The sequence below is a fragment of the Vombatus ursinus genome, unplaced genomic scaffold (genome assembly GCF_900497805.2).
Source record: "Vombatus ursinus unplaced genomic scaffold, bare-nosed wombat genome assembly UNPS02014780.1, whole genome shotgun sequence".
Lineage (NCBI taxonomy): Eukaryota > Metazoa > Chordata > Mammalia > Diprotodontia > Vombatidae > Vombatus > Vombatus ursinus.
The window spans coordinates 2,544,007-2,555,838 of record NW_020954558.1 but is presented as its reverse complement, the minus strand read 5'-3'; the positions used below and the strand labels follow the sequence as shown (position 1 = coordinate 2,555,838).

The 11,832-nt window shown below is 45.6% G+C and overlaps 1 protein-coding gene across 2 annotated transcripts in view; it reads left to right on the top strand.

Moving 5' to 3' along the window:
* The window catches only part of CLPB (ClpB homolog, mitochondrial AAA ATPase chaperonin), a 193,253-nt gene that overhangs the window by 161,089 nt on the left and 20,332 nt on the right, over positions 1 to 11,832 (top strand). For both annotated transcript variants that reach the window (XM_027866236.1, XM_027866235.1), the window contains 2 exons: positions 4,812 to 4,889; positions 8,988 to 9,043. In XM_027866236.1, the coding sequence (XP_027722037.1) occupies positions 4,812 to 4,889; positions 8,988 to 9,043 (134 nt within the window). The remainder of the gene's footprint in view (positions 1 to 4,811; positions 4,890 to 8,987; positions 9,044 to 11,832) is intronic.

Below are 11,832 nucleotides of genomic sequence, written 5' to 3'. Positions count from 1 at the left end.
GGAATGTATATGTAGAGCCCATGTCAGATTGCATGCCATCTTGGGGTGGGGGAGGAGAAGAAGGGGGAGAAAATTTAAAACTCAAAATCTTATGGGGAAAAACAAGTTAAAAAAATAAAATCTCATGGAAATGAATGTTGAAAACTAAAAATAAATAAATTATTTTAAAAAATAGAAGTTAAAAAAAAAAAAAGAAGCAGCAACAAGGTTAGCTTGACTGGACTGTAGAATTGGATCCAGTCAAATGAAAGTATTTGTCAAATCATTAAATCGAGAAAGACACTCTGGTTTGAAAAAAAAAAAGAAAGAAAGAAAGAGTGCTGCCTTAAAGTATTCAATGGACTTTTATGAGGAGGAGGAGGAGGAAGAGCAGACTTCCCTTCTTATTCCTAAAGGCCAGAACTAGAAATGTAGGTTGGAAATTGCAAAGAAACAGATTTCAACTCAGTTTTAGGAAGAACTCACTAACAGCTGTCCCAAAGTGCAGTGAGTTTCTTGAGAACGGGCAGCTAGGTAGCACAATGGATAGAGTACCAGGCCTGAAGGCAGGAAGACTCATCTTCCTGAGTTCAAATCTGGCCTCAGACACTTATTTAGCTTTTTATTTTTTTTATTTTATTTTATTTTATTTATTTATTTATTTAGTGTGACCGTAGGCAAGTCACTTAGCCCTCTTTGCCTCAGTTTCCTCATCTGTAAAATGAGCTGGAGAAGGAAATGGCTCCAATATCTTTGCCAAGAAAACCATCAAATGGGGTCATGAAGAGTCAGACGTGACTGAAGAACAACTGAATAATAAGAGCTCCCTTTGCTGGAGGGCTTCAAACAGGCTAGATTACGACTTGTCAAGAGATAGACTAAATGCCACCCTCATCATCCCTTTCAGCTCTTATATTCTGTGATTGATGATATAAAAATGGGTCGCAGAGGTGACATCATTATCTGCTACAAAACATGCCATGTATTTCCTCCACCCCATAGCCAAAGCTCCTAAGTCCTAAGGCTTTGGTCTTAGGTTTGAGAGGGCTTATCTGCCAAGGAAGTCATGTCACACGCAGGCCAGCTAACCTTTTTTCCAGTTACTAGACCATGCAGAACCCCTCCCATCTCCCAATCCCTCTCTCCCCCTGTTTTTCATTCTGTCAGCCTCTATCTACCCAGCTATTTTTCTCCTCAAACCTCATTAGAAGTACCCCAGTTGTAATTGCTTAAAGGTTGACATTTCACCGGTTTCACACAGGCCCCCAGTCAAACCAAACTCTCTGATTCAGTGGCATTGACTGCTCAGTGGGTTCTGTATAGAATTTTAAAAAGCTCCTTCAGAGGCCCAGCAATAAAAAGGAAGAACAGTGGCCCCATGCAGAGTGTGATCCCCTAGCCAGACAGGGCTATTTTCTCTGAAAGAGCCACATCCTGGCAATCTGAGGCTAGGAGGGGCCTTAGAGATTATCTAGTCCCACCCCCTTATGTTACAGATGAGGAAACTGAGGCTTTATCCAAGGTCCCATAGCTAGTAAGTCACTGAGCTAGGTTCTGGGTTCACCCCACTCTGTGCCCACTGACATTCACCTGAGGACCAGCCCAGCTAAATGGGCAGAGACTAGAGCAGGGGTGGGGAACCTGTAGCCTCGAGGCCACTTGTGGCCTTCTAGGTCCTTGGAGATGGCCTTTTGACTGACCCCAAGTTTTAAAGAAAAGATCCTTTTATTAAAGGGATTTGTTCTGTGAAGTTTGGATTCAGTCAAAGGATTGCACTTGAGGACCTAGAGGGCCATATGTGGCCTCGAGGCCACAGGTTACCCACCCCTGGACTAGAGTATAGGCAATCAGACAGTTGTTTAGACCACAACAGTCTCTAAATCATCTACCAAAATAGGGGAGCAATGGTCAGGGCACAGAAGCATAGTCCATGTAAGTGGAGGGGGCACTCACATAGATGGAGCTGTAGGTCCTTAAAGTATTGAGAGATCACATTCATGTATTTAATAGCTGTAGAAAGGAAAAAAAAGAAACAAGCATTTGTTAAGTCTCATTTGAACTTCACAATAATCCTAGAAGATACATGCTATTATTATTCCTATTTTATAGCTGAGGAAACTGAGGCAGGCAGAGGTTAAGTAATAGCTGCTTAGCATCTGAGGCAAAATTCAAACTCAGGTCTTCCTGACTCTGGTCCATGTTCTTATCAATTGTGCCACCTAGATGTCTTGCCTCATATATTGGCCTTATTAAGCCTGAGGACAGCTAAGACCTTCAGATCTTTTTCGTATGAGTGGTTGCATATCTAATTCCTTGTTTTAAAAAAATTATTACTTGCTACTGTGTACAAGCAGCCTTGGTAGGTAGGCACTAAAAGACTGCATATAATAAGTACTTAATAACTGTTTGTTGAGTGATTGGAAACAAAGATGAAAACACAGCTCTCTACCCTATGAATGACATTGATTTTTTTACCCCAAACATACATTGATTATTCCCTACCCATCATTTCCTGTAGTTATTTCCCACGTAGGAATCTTGTATCTCTGGACTCTCTTACCCTCCAAGTTAGGCCTGGGATGTTGGAGGTGCTCAGCACAGACCTGATAATTGTGCGGTTTGCTGCAGTCCAAACCCAGTAAGCATCATTCCTTGGCCCCCAGCCTACCCCCAGGCTCCCCTTTCATTGGTGAATGTTTGGCCATGTTTGTGTCTCCTGTCATAACGTCGAGGTATCTGAGGGAGGGTGACCAGAACAGGGAGGGGATTGGAAATCATCTGGGAACATTGTCCTGTAGAAGAAGCAGAGGAAGACATGCTTACTCTCCTCCAGGATTAGAAAGGTACATCTAGAATATGATCTTCACTTCCAGGTCCCAGATTTTAGACAGGACATTTTCTGTAGCACAGCTGACATTCAGGATTTGCTTGGAGTATGGTGGGACCCTCTGAGACAACCCACTCCATCTTTGGATAGCTCTGATTCTGTGAACATTTCTCCTTATGTGAGCACCTCTTATTTAACCTCTCTGCTACTTGTACTCATTGCTCCTTAGTCTGTTCTTTGGGGCCAAGAAGAGCCAGGCTAATCTGCGTGGTATGGCAGCCTTTCAGATTCATGAAGGCCATTATCCCAGCTCCCCTAAGTCTTCTGTAGGCTAAACGTCCTCATTTTCTTCCACTAATCCTCAGAGCAGATCAAGAGGAGAAGCCAGGCCAGAATGGTGAAAGGACTGGAGACTTTACCCTGTGAAGATAAGTTGTAGGACCTGGAGGCAGTGGGTCAAGGTGTCCCCTGTGGGAGAGAGCCTGCTCTTGTGCCAGTAGAGAGAAACACATTTCAACTCAATATAAGGAAAAATTTCCTAATCATTAGAGCTGTTCCAAAGCAGAAGTTACTACCTCATGAGGGACTGAGTTCAAATAAAATAGTGTGTAATGCCCTTTCTTGAGTATTGGAGCATAGGCTAGAGGTTTAGTGTAGTTTAGGGTAAAAGATCAGGATTCTAATTGATCTACCACATGTCCACAGTATGAGCTTGAGCTAAGCCCATCACTCTCAGAGTTTTCATTTCCTCATTGTAAAACAAGGGGGTTAGAACAGATCAGGAGTTGTTTACCTTTTTTTTACATCATGAACCCCTTTGACATTTTAAGGAAGCTTATAAACCCCTTCTCAGAATATCTTAAAATACATACAGTAAAATTCATAGGGTTTCAAATAAAACTAATCATAGTGAAATAAAGGTGTCATATTTTCCTGTCCAAGTTTACTGACACCCCCTTCCTGAAATATATCCACATACCGTGTGGGTGCACAGATCCCAGGTTAAAATCCCTGGGCTAAATGGTCTCCAAGGTTCCTGACATCTTGTGATCTTGTCAGGGTTGCTGTAGAAGAAATTCCCTCACTGGAAAGGAGACTTGACTAGGTAACCTTCACAGGTCCCTTCCATCACTCAGATTCCGTGACTTGTCCATGAAAAAAAAAAAAGGCCTTCAGCACTACCTAAATACTGTCAGTAGTTTCCCTGTTCCAACAGCCTTTCTCCTTATCACATTTCTCTCTTCTCAACTCAGAGGGATGAGGCCTGGTGTGAACAAGCTGCCCTACCACACCAGCGTCTTCCTCCACTCCACTGCATGCCTGGCCCCTTGTCTGCCCTGGCCTGGGGTTCATTCTTCTCATTCTTCTTTTTTAGTGTAAGACAGAAGTAACTGGCTTCTATCAGGCCATGCCAAGGAGGCAGTGTGCCATAGTGAAAAGAGAACGTGGATTTGAATCCCCACTCTGCTCCTTTTATCATCTAGGTGACCTTAGGCAAGACAGTTCTCCTCTCTGAACCTCAGTTTCCCCAACTATAAAATGAGGGGCTTGTACTAGACGAACTCAGAGATTCCTTCCAGATCTCAGTCTTACAAGCCTGTGAATTTCTCAGAAAGACTTTGAGTGAAGAACCTGGGCTGTAAAGCTCCTCGAATTCTCCCTTGTGCCCCCACTGAATTGTGCCCGCCCCTCCCAGGCTCCCATCCCCCTGCTTTCATTCACCGTCCACCCGCCTTTCAGTTTCCCTGGCAACGTTGAGTGCTCATCCTGGAAAACTTTATCCGAAATCTGCTCTGGGCAGCTTTCCAAATCCATGCTAACCTGATTAGGTGTCTCTGGGGGCCTTGCTGGCTAATCAAATTAGGCAGCACTAATGGCAGCGAGGACTTTGAGTGGGCACAGAACAGTAAAACATATTGTATACTTAGTGATAATCATCCCGGCTTCTGTGTCATTGATTTATCTGCCTCCTTGCTTACCCCCTTCTCTGTGTGTTTGGCTGCAGCGATTCGGAGGAAGGAGAATGGCTGGTACGACGAGGAGCACCCACTTGTCTTCCTTTTCTTGGGATCATCAGGGATAGGTAAACCAAGCCAGAGATGGAAGAAGGAGCCAGCCAGGGTGGGAAGGGGGGAAAGGGCAGCTTGCCCTTGACTGGAACAGCTGTGGCCAAGGGTCGGAGGGTGACCATGCACACACACGCACATGCCTGCTACCTTTAACAGGCCCTATCTCCTGCCCTGGGGAGGAGCTGAGAATGGGGGAGGGGAAGTATAGGATCCAGGCCAACCCCCCAGAATTGTCGGAATCAAATCAATCCAATTCAACCCAGGTTGATTAAGTGCCTGCCTTGTATAGAGCATGGTGCTCAGGTGATAGGAGAAATAGAAAGTTTAGGTTAAATCTCAGGCCCTGCCATCATGGAACTCACAGTCTAGTAGGACAATAAGAAATACTGAGAGCTACCATGAGAGACTCGAGCCAAGTCTCAAGCTAGGCTGTGGGCTGAAGACCACCCACTAGGTTGGAGAGGGGTTGTGGTCTGAGTTGGTGGAAGGAAAGCCCATACAAGGGAAATCACAGGTCCGTGAAGCATTGAAGGGCATAGGGGGAGATAAAGAGTGCAGGGAAGCTACCGAGTGGCAGGGAGCTTAAGACACCAGTAGAGATAGCTATGATCAGCAGTGTTACGTGTTCAAGTTTTCAGGTACCCAGAACTTTGTGAGGTTCAGGAGGTATGTCATTACCATTTGTCATGGGGGAGAATCAGGGAAGACTTCCTAGAGGAGGTGGCATTTGAGCCGGGGTAGAATTCACCAGATAAAGAGGAAGGGAGGGCATTCCAGGCATCAGGAGCAATGCAAGCAAAGGGACAGGAACAGAAAGTCCAAGGTCCGGTTTGACCAGAGCAGAGTATTGTGGAAGGGAATGTCTAGGGGGAACATTTCACCTGTGCCCAGCTTCAGAGAGGGGACAGACTTTTCCCCTAACTTTCTTTCCAGATAGCTGTGTATTCCATGGAAGGCAGAGGGTATCACCTGGTGCCTGTTACCCCCTGATAATGTGCAGACCCCGATCTGGCAGGCTCCCAGTTATCCATCTGGAGATGGGTTGCTCTGTAGATAACTACAGCTGCTGTTTCAGTCCTCAGGCCATCTCCTTTATGATCAGGAAAGGTTCGCTTCTGTTAGGATTAGCACAAACTATACCTGAGAAGGAAGTCAAATAGACACACTGGTACCTATTGCTTGGTTGTAGGAGAAAGGAGCTAAGGGCATTCTGACTGCATTAGACACAATGGGAAAACAGCCGTTGGCCGGTGCATTCTCTGTTGTTTTGATTGATTGATAGCTGTGCTCTTCTGCTTTGACTGAGAGACTGAGGAGCTGCCTGTGGGCTGTTTCAGACTTGAGTCCCTGCCCTGCCTCTCTGGGCCTTGTGTGACAAGCAGCCTGGTGGAGCTGCTGATAGTCAGAGGCACACTTGAGGGGAAAGGAGATTCATAGTATCTTACAGATACTCCGTACAGACCCACACTGACGCTGTAAAAGCTAAAGCCTCATGCTAGAGACATCCATTAAGGCTTCCCCCATGCAGACCTAGAGACCACTGATGCCCTCGGGGAAGAACCCCCACCCCCAGAGCCATCTTCCCATTTTATGTCACTAAGAGGAAACAAGAAGTAATTCACGAGCCCACTTGGGCCCTGTCAACAACCAGTTTGCCAAGGGGAGAGGGTACTTTCAGACTGAGGATCTCCCCAGAGCCCTGGCCCCTTTGTCCTGCCCATCGCCCAAACTAGATGGCAGTCCCCATGAGCAGTCCTTTCTCACTCTCTTCTCCCAAAAATCTGGAGTCAGTGAAATGAGTTCAAGTCCTCAGCCAGATACTTGCCACTTTTGTGACCTTGGGCAAGCCCCACCCCGTCTCCTGCTGTCACTCTAGGCTCACCCTTAATTTCCCATTTAAAAAAAAAAAAAGGAAATGGAATAAATTCTTTTGGTCTCGGCTCCCTAAATTCCTTCTGCTGGTTTCATTCCTGCTGTCCTGTCTTTGTTCATTCAAACCCCTGACCTGATGGGATCTGAACAGTGTGGAGCAGTGAAAAGAACATGGGACAAGAGGTCGGAAGAGATCAGGGTTTGAATGTTGTCTCTGATACTTGCCAGTTATATGACTGTGAGCCTTGTCTGGTCTGAGCCTCAGTTTCCTTATTTATAAAATGAATTTCGTAGGCCTTATCATCCAGGATTTTTGTGAAATTCGAGTGAAACTCTGTATGTAAAGTGCTTTGTAAACCTTAAAGAGCTATCCAGTGTCAGTTATTACCGTTCTCTGCCTCTCTTATCCTTCAAGTCCCCCCTGCTCTCCTCCCTCCTGACCACACTGCTCTCTTTTCTGACTCCCCGCAGCAGTTGACCCGCCCTCACAGACATTTTGACGTTTGATTCTCTCTCTGTGCTGTCTATTCTTGTTCCCTAGTCAGAGTCTATGTCCCATATCCAAAGCCAGACTGTAAGCTCCCTGCAGACGGAGGCAGTGCCTCCCAAAGCACAGCCACACACGGGCCTGGGGCTCAGGACTTGTGGGGTGCAGTCAGATTCTAGGGTAAAATCCAGCTCTGGTCCAAAGGCTGAAAGAACTGAGATCTGACGCAAAGTTCAGAATCCCTTTCCTTAACAAATATCAGCTCTTAGTTATCTGCTTGTGGCTTCTCTACTTAGTGGATTATCCGTGATATACTTTTTAAGCCTGGGCTGGTTTCCACACACAGCTAGCCCAGCCTGCTGGCTAGCAGTCTATTGCCCAGGGGAGAGAGATCATATTGATACTAGCAGGGAAAATCTGGCTTAGGAAGGGAAAGCTGCTTCTCACTTAGGCTTCTAAGCCAGACCCAAAGGACTTTGAAATGATCTGCCCCCACTGCTTTCCACTGGTGCAGATAATTGAGACCTGACTGTAGATCTTTTCCTAACCCAGAAACCAAGACTGCCTGTAATTGACCACCAAAGAATGAAGATACCAGGTCCTCTTGGGGGTAGGACTGGGCAAGGGGCATGCAATCATATTCCTTAGTAATGGTGATATAATTTCATTCATTATAGCTTCAGGGTTTACTGACAAACACCAGATCCCAAGGTTGGGAAAGGAGAAAGGAGAAAGAGGCCTGGGCCCTTCCCTAGGGGAGTTCAGACTAGGAAAGCAAACCTCAAAACACAATCAGATATAAGGAAGCATAGTACAATTTATTGTCCAGTAGGCATGCAGAGAAGACAAATCGGTGAGGTTCGTGAGAAGGTCTTCCTGGAGCAGGTGGCACTTGAAGGACTAGGGAAGACCTGGATACTAAGGGAAGAAATCCCCATCAGAACTCCGGGCTGCTGCCAGGCCCTGAATTTGACTCCTCCCCAAGCCCAGTAACATGCGGTCTGGAGCACCTGAATTTAGGCCCTCAGGCCTGTTGCCTAGACTGTTATAATACATCCCGACCCGTCGTCGTCTTGCCTTCAGTCTCTCACTTCTCCAATTCATCCAACTAACTCCAGAATAATCTTCCTCATGTAAAGGTCTAACCATATCACTCCCTTTCTCAGAAATGTTCAGTGGTTCCCCATTTCCTACAGGATAAAATACATTAGCCTACCATTAAAGATCTGCTCCAGCCTGACTCTAATCCTCCTTTCTAGCCTTATCTCACAATATTAGCTTTCCCGTGCTTTAGTCAAACCAGGCCATTCTTCATGCCCAGTTTTATGATGTCTGATCTCAAATACCTACATTTGCTATTTCCATCCTCTATCCACAGAATGGCAGGTGTACCTTGTCTTCCCTGTCTCTGCCTTTTGAAATCTTTTAATTACCTCAAGATCCAGCTCTCATCCCACTTCTTCATGAGGCCTTCCCTAATCCCTCCCCACCCCCACTCTTAGGAGTGTCTCCTGCCTCCCATCTCTTGTCCCACACTCCATGTGTACCTCTTCTGTGCCTGTATGGTCTAACCAGGGTTGTGGTCACTCACATCCATTTATGTCTTATCCCCTCCTACCCAACAATAAGCTCTTTGAGAGCAGGGGCTATGTCTCAGTCATCTTTAGATGCTCAGCACTGAGCTTTTAGAATTAAGAAATGATAGCTAATTTAAAAGAAATGACCTCCTTCCTTTCCCTCCCCTCTCTACCAGGGAAAACGGAGCTGGCCAAACAGACAGCCAAGTACATGCACAAGGACGGCAAGAAGGTAAGAGGGGCAAGCCCCCTGAGGGTAGGACCCGAGCACCTGCCTCAAGAGAGGGATCTTGAGTCATTGCCTCAGCAGGCAGAGGGAATGGTGGAAAGGTCCCTGGAGGAATCTCAGGGAACCCCAGAAGCTTCTGGTCCCGCCGCAGTCACGGACTTGCCATTCAGCCTGGAATAAATTGCTCAACCACTCAGTTTCAGTTTTTGAACAGCCACTTGTCAAGGATGTCCTGGTGGGTACTCCTGTGTAAAGATTATACCCAGGGGGAAGCCAAGGTCCCTTCCATCTCTGATTCTGTGTTTCCTCATCTGTAAAATGGGAAGCATAATTCCTGTGCCAACTGACCTCCAGAAACAGCTGTGAGGCTCAGATGAGATCCCAAATGGGAAAATGTCACTAAGCAACAGATCCTGGGAAAAGATGCAGGGGTCTGAATGGACTGGAAGTTCAGTGTGATCTAAGGGTATAGAGCACAGTAGCTGGTTTCAGACATCTGAAGGTCTGTCATGTGGAAGAGAGACTAGACTTGTTCTGTTTGGCCCCAGAGGACAGAACTGGGAGCAATGGGTAGAAATTAGAGGGAGGTCAAGTTCAACTTAATATAAAGATGAACTTCCTGACTTGGAGGGCTGTGGCATAGTGGATTGGGCTGGCAGGGCTCTGAAGGCCTTTGGTAGGAGACCTGGTGACCACTTGTCAGCGATGTTGTTCCCATAAGGCTTCCTTTCCTATTTAGGTGGAATTTGAACTAGGGGCCCTCAGAAGTCCTTTCCAACATAGAAATTCTGTAGAGTGACTGAAAAGATGAACTGAGCCACTGCACATGAAAGGGAGTGTTGTAATCATTTCTAAGGGAATCTGTGTTTAAGAATCTTTACTTTGTTGGTGTATAAAGTTTGGAAGGATTTCATTTTTCCCTCCATCCCCTGCCACCAGTGCATTGGCTACTACCTCATTCAGAGGACAGAGTCTGATGTGCTAAATTGTCTGCTTGGCTCTCCGATTTTCAAGCTTAGTAGAATTTCTCCCATCTCCATGGCCCTATATAAGCCCAGGCCTTCAGCCCCCATCCAAAAAGACAGAGCTACCTCTTCAGTGGCCTCCCTGCCTACAGTATCTCTCCCACCATCCGTCCTGAATACTGGAGCTGAATCATATTCCTGTAGCCCAGCTCTGACCATGCCTTTCTCAGGAACCTTCCATAACTCCCCATAACCCCCAGTGGGATGGATGAATGTCCACACCCCTTAGCCTGATATTCAAGACTCTCCATCATCTGACCCAATCTGTCTCTGGCCTTGTATCTCAATCCTCCCTTCAGCCGAAGTAGACAACTTGATAATCTCTAAATGATTTCCATCCATTTCCATCTCCAAATCTTTGCACATTCTTCTCTCTGCCTCCCTCCCTTTTCCCTCACCCCTGCCCACCACCTGCTGAAACCTTCCTCTCCTTCCAGGTCCATTTCACTTGCCATTTCCTCCACGAAACCCTCCCTGATCCCCAAGCTGAAAGTAATTGCTCCCTCCTCTGGCCCAGCAAAAGCCGTGTCTTTCCCTCTCGTCACATTCTGCCATATATTGTAGTCATCCTTGTACACGTCTTATCCATCTACTGGACTGTGAACCAAGTGAGGGTAAGGATTAGGTCTTTTCAATTTTTGTCTTCCCAGTTAGGGTAATGAATTCCTCATCACAGGAGGTATTCAGGCTTTGACTGGTTAGCAATTTGTTGAGGGGGTTCCGATTCAGATAGAATTTGAATTTGAACTCCCTTATAACTCGGAAATTGTTAGCTCCATAACTCAAGCACAAGGCCCTGCACATAGATAGTTCTCAGTAAATGTTTTTTGGAATTGACTTTCCAGTTCCCACAGGAAATGCTTTTATCCAGAGGAGTAAATTGGGGAGAATGGTCATTAGGGTCCCCTTGAGAATGTTCCTTTCAAAGCAGCCAAACCTGCTCCTAACAGTCTTATCCATCCCTCTTCTAATACCTTCCCCCATCTAGCACTGACCTGGAGAATACATGGAGACTCAGTGTGTCCCCCTTATTCTACATAGAAACTCTGGCAGGACTTAAGCTGTTGTTTAGGACCCTGCCCTCCTAGTGGTACCAGGATGCTTGCTTTTCTACTTTGCAAGAATTAGTTTCTCATTGCTGGAGGCATTTCAGTGGAGGCCAGCTGACCATTTGTTTGATATTTGGATGGTTTTTTTGTTTGTTTGTTTTGGGGTTTTGTTTGTTTGTTTTGGTTTTTTGGTTTTTGGTTTTTTTGGTCTCACTTTGTATTTATATTCCCAGCAATTTTTATTTAACTTTTTTTTAATGAACAAAAAATTTTTTCTCTCCCTCCTACAACTACCCCGCCATTGAAAAAGGAAGAAAAGCAAAACCCTTATACAAAACAAATGTGCAATAGTCAAGCAAAACATATTTCTCTCATTGGCCACATCCAAAAATACATGTCTCAGGCTGTGCCCTTGACCTGTTCCTTCTCTTTCAGGAGGTGGGTGTCATGGTTCATCATTAATCCTCTGGAATCATGGATGGTCAGTGTGTTGGTCAGAGTCCTTAAGTCTTCCAAAGTTATTTGTCATTACAGTATTGTTTTTAATGAAACAATTGTTCTCCTGGTTCTGCTCACTTTTACTCTGCATCAGTTCATACAAGCTCTCCTACATTTCTCTAAAATCAATCCCCTTTATCATTTCTTACAGCACAATAGCACTCCTTTACATTCCTATACTGTAGTGTATTCAGCCATTCTCCGATTGATGGGCACCACC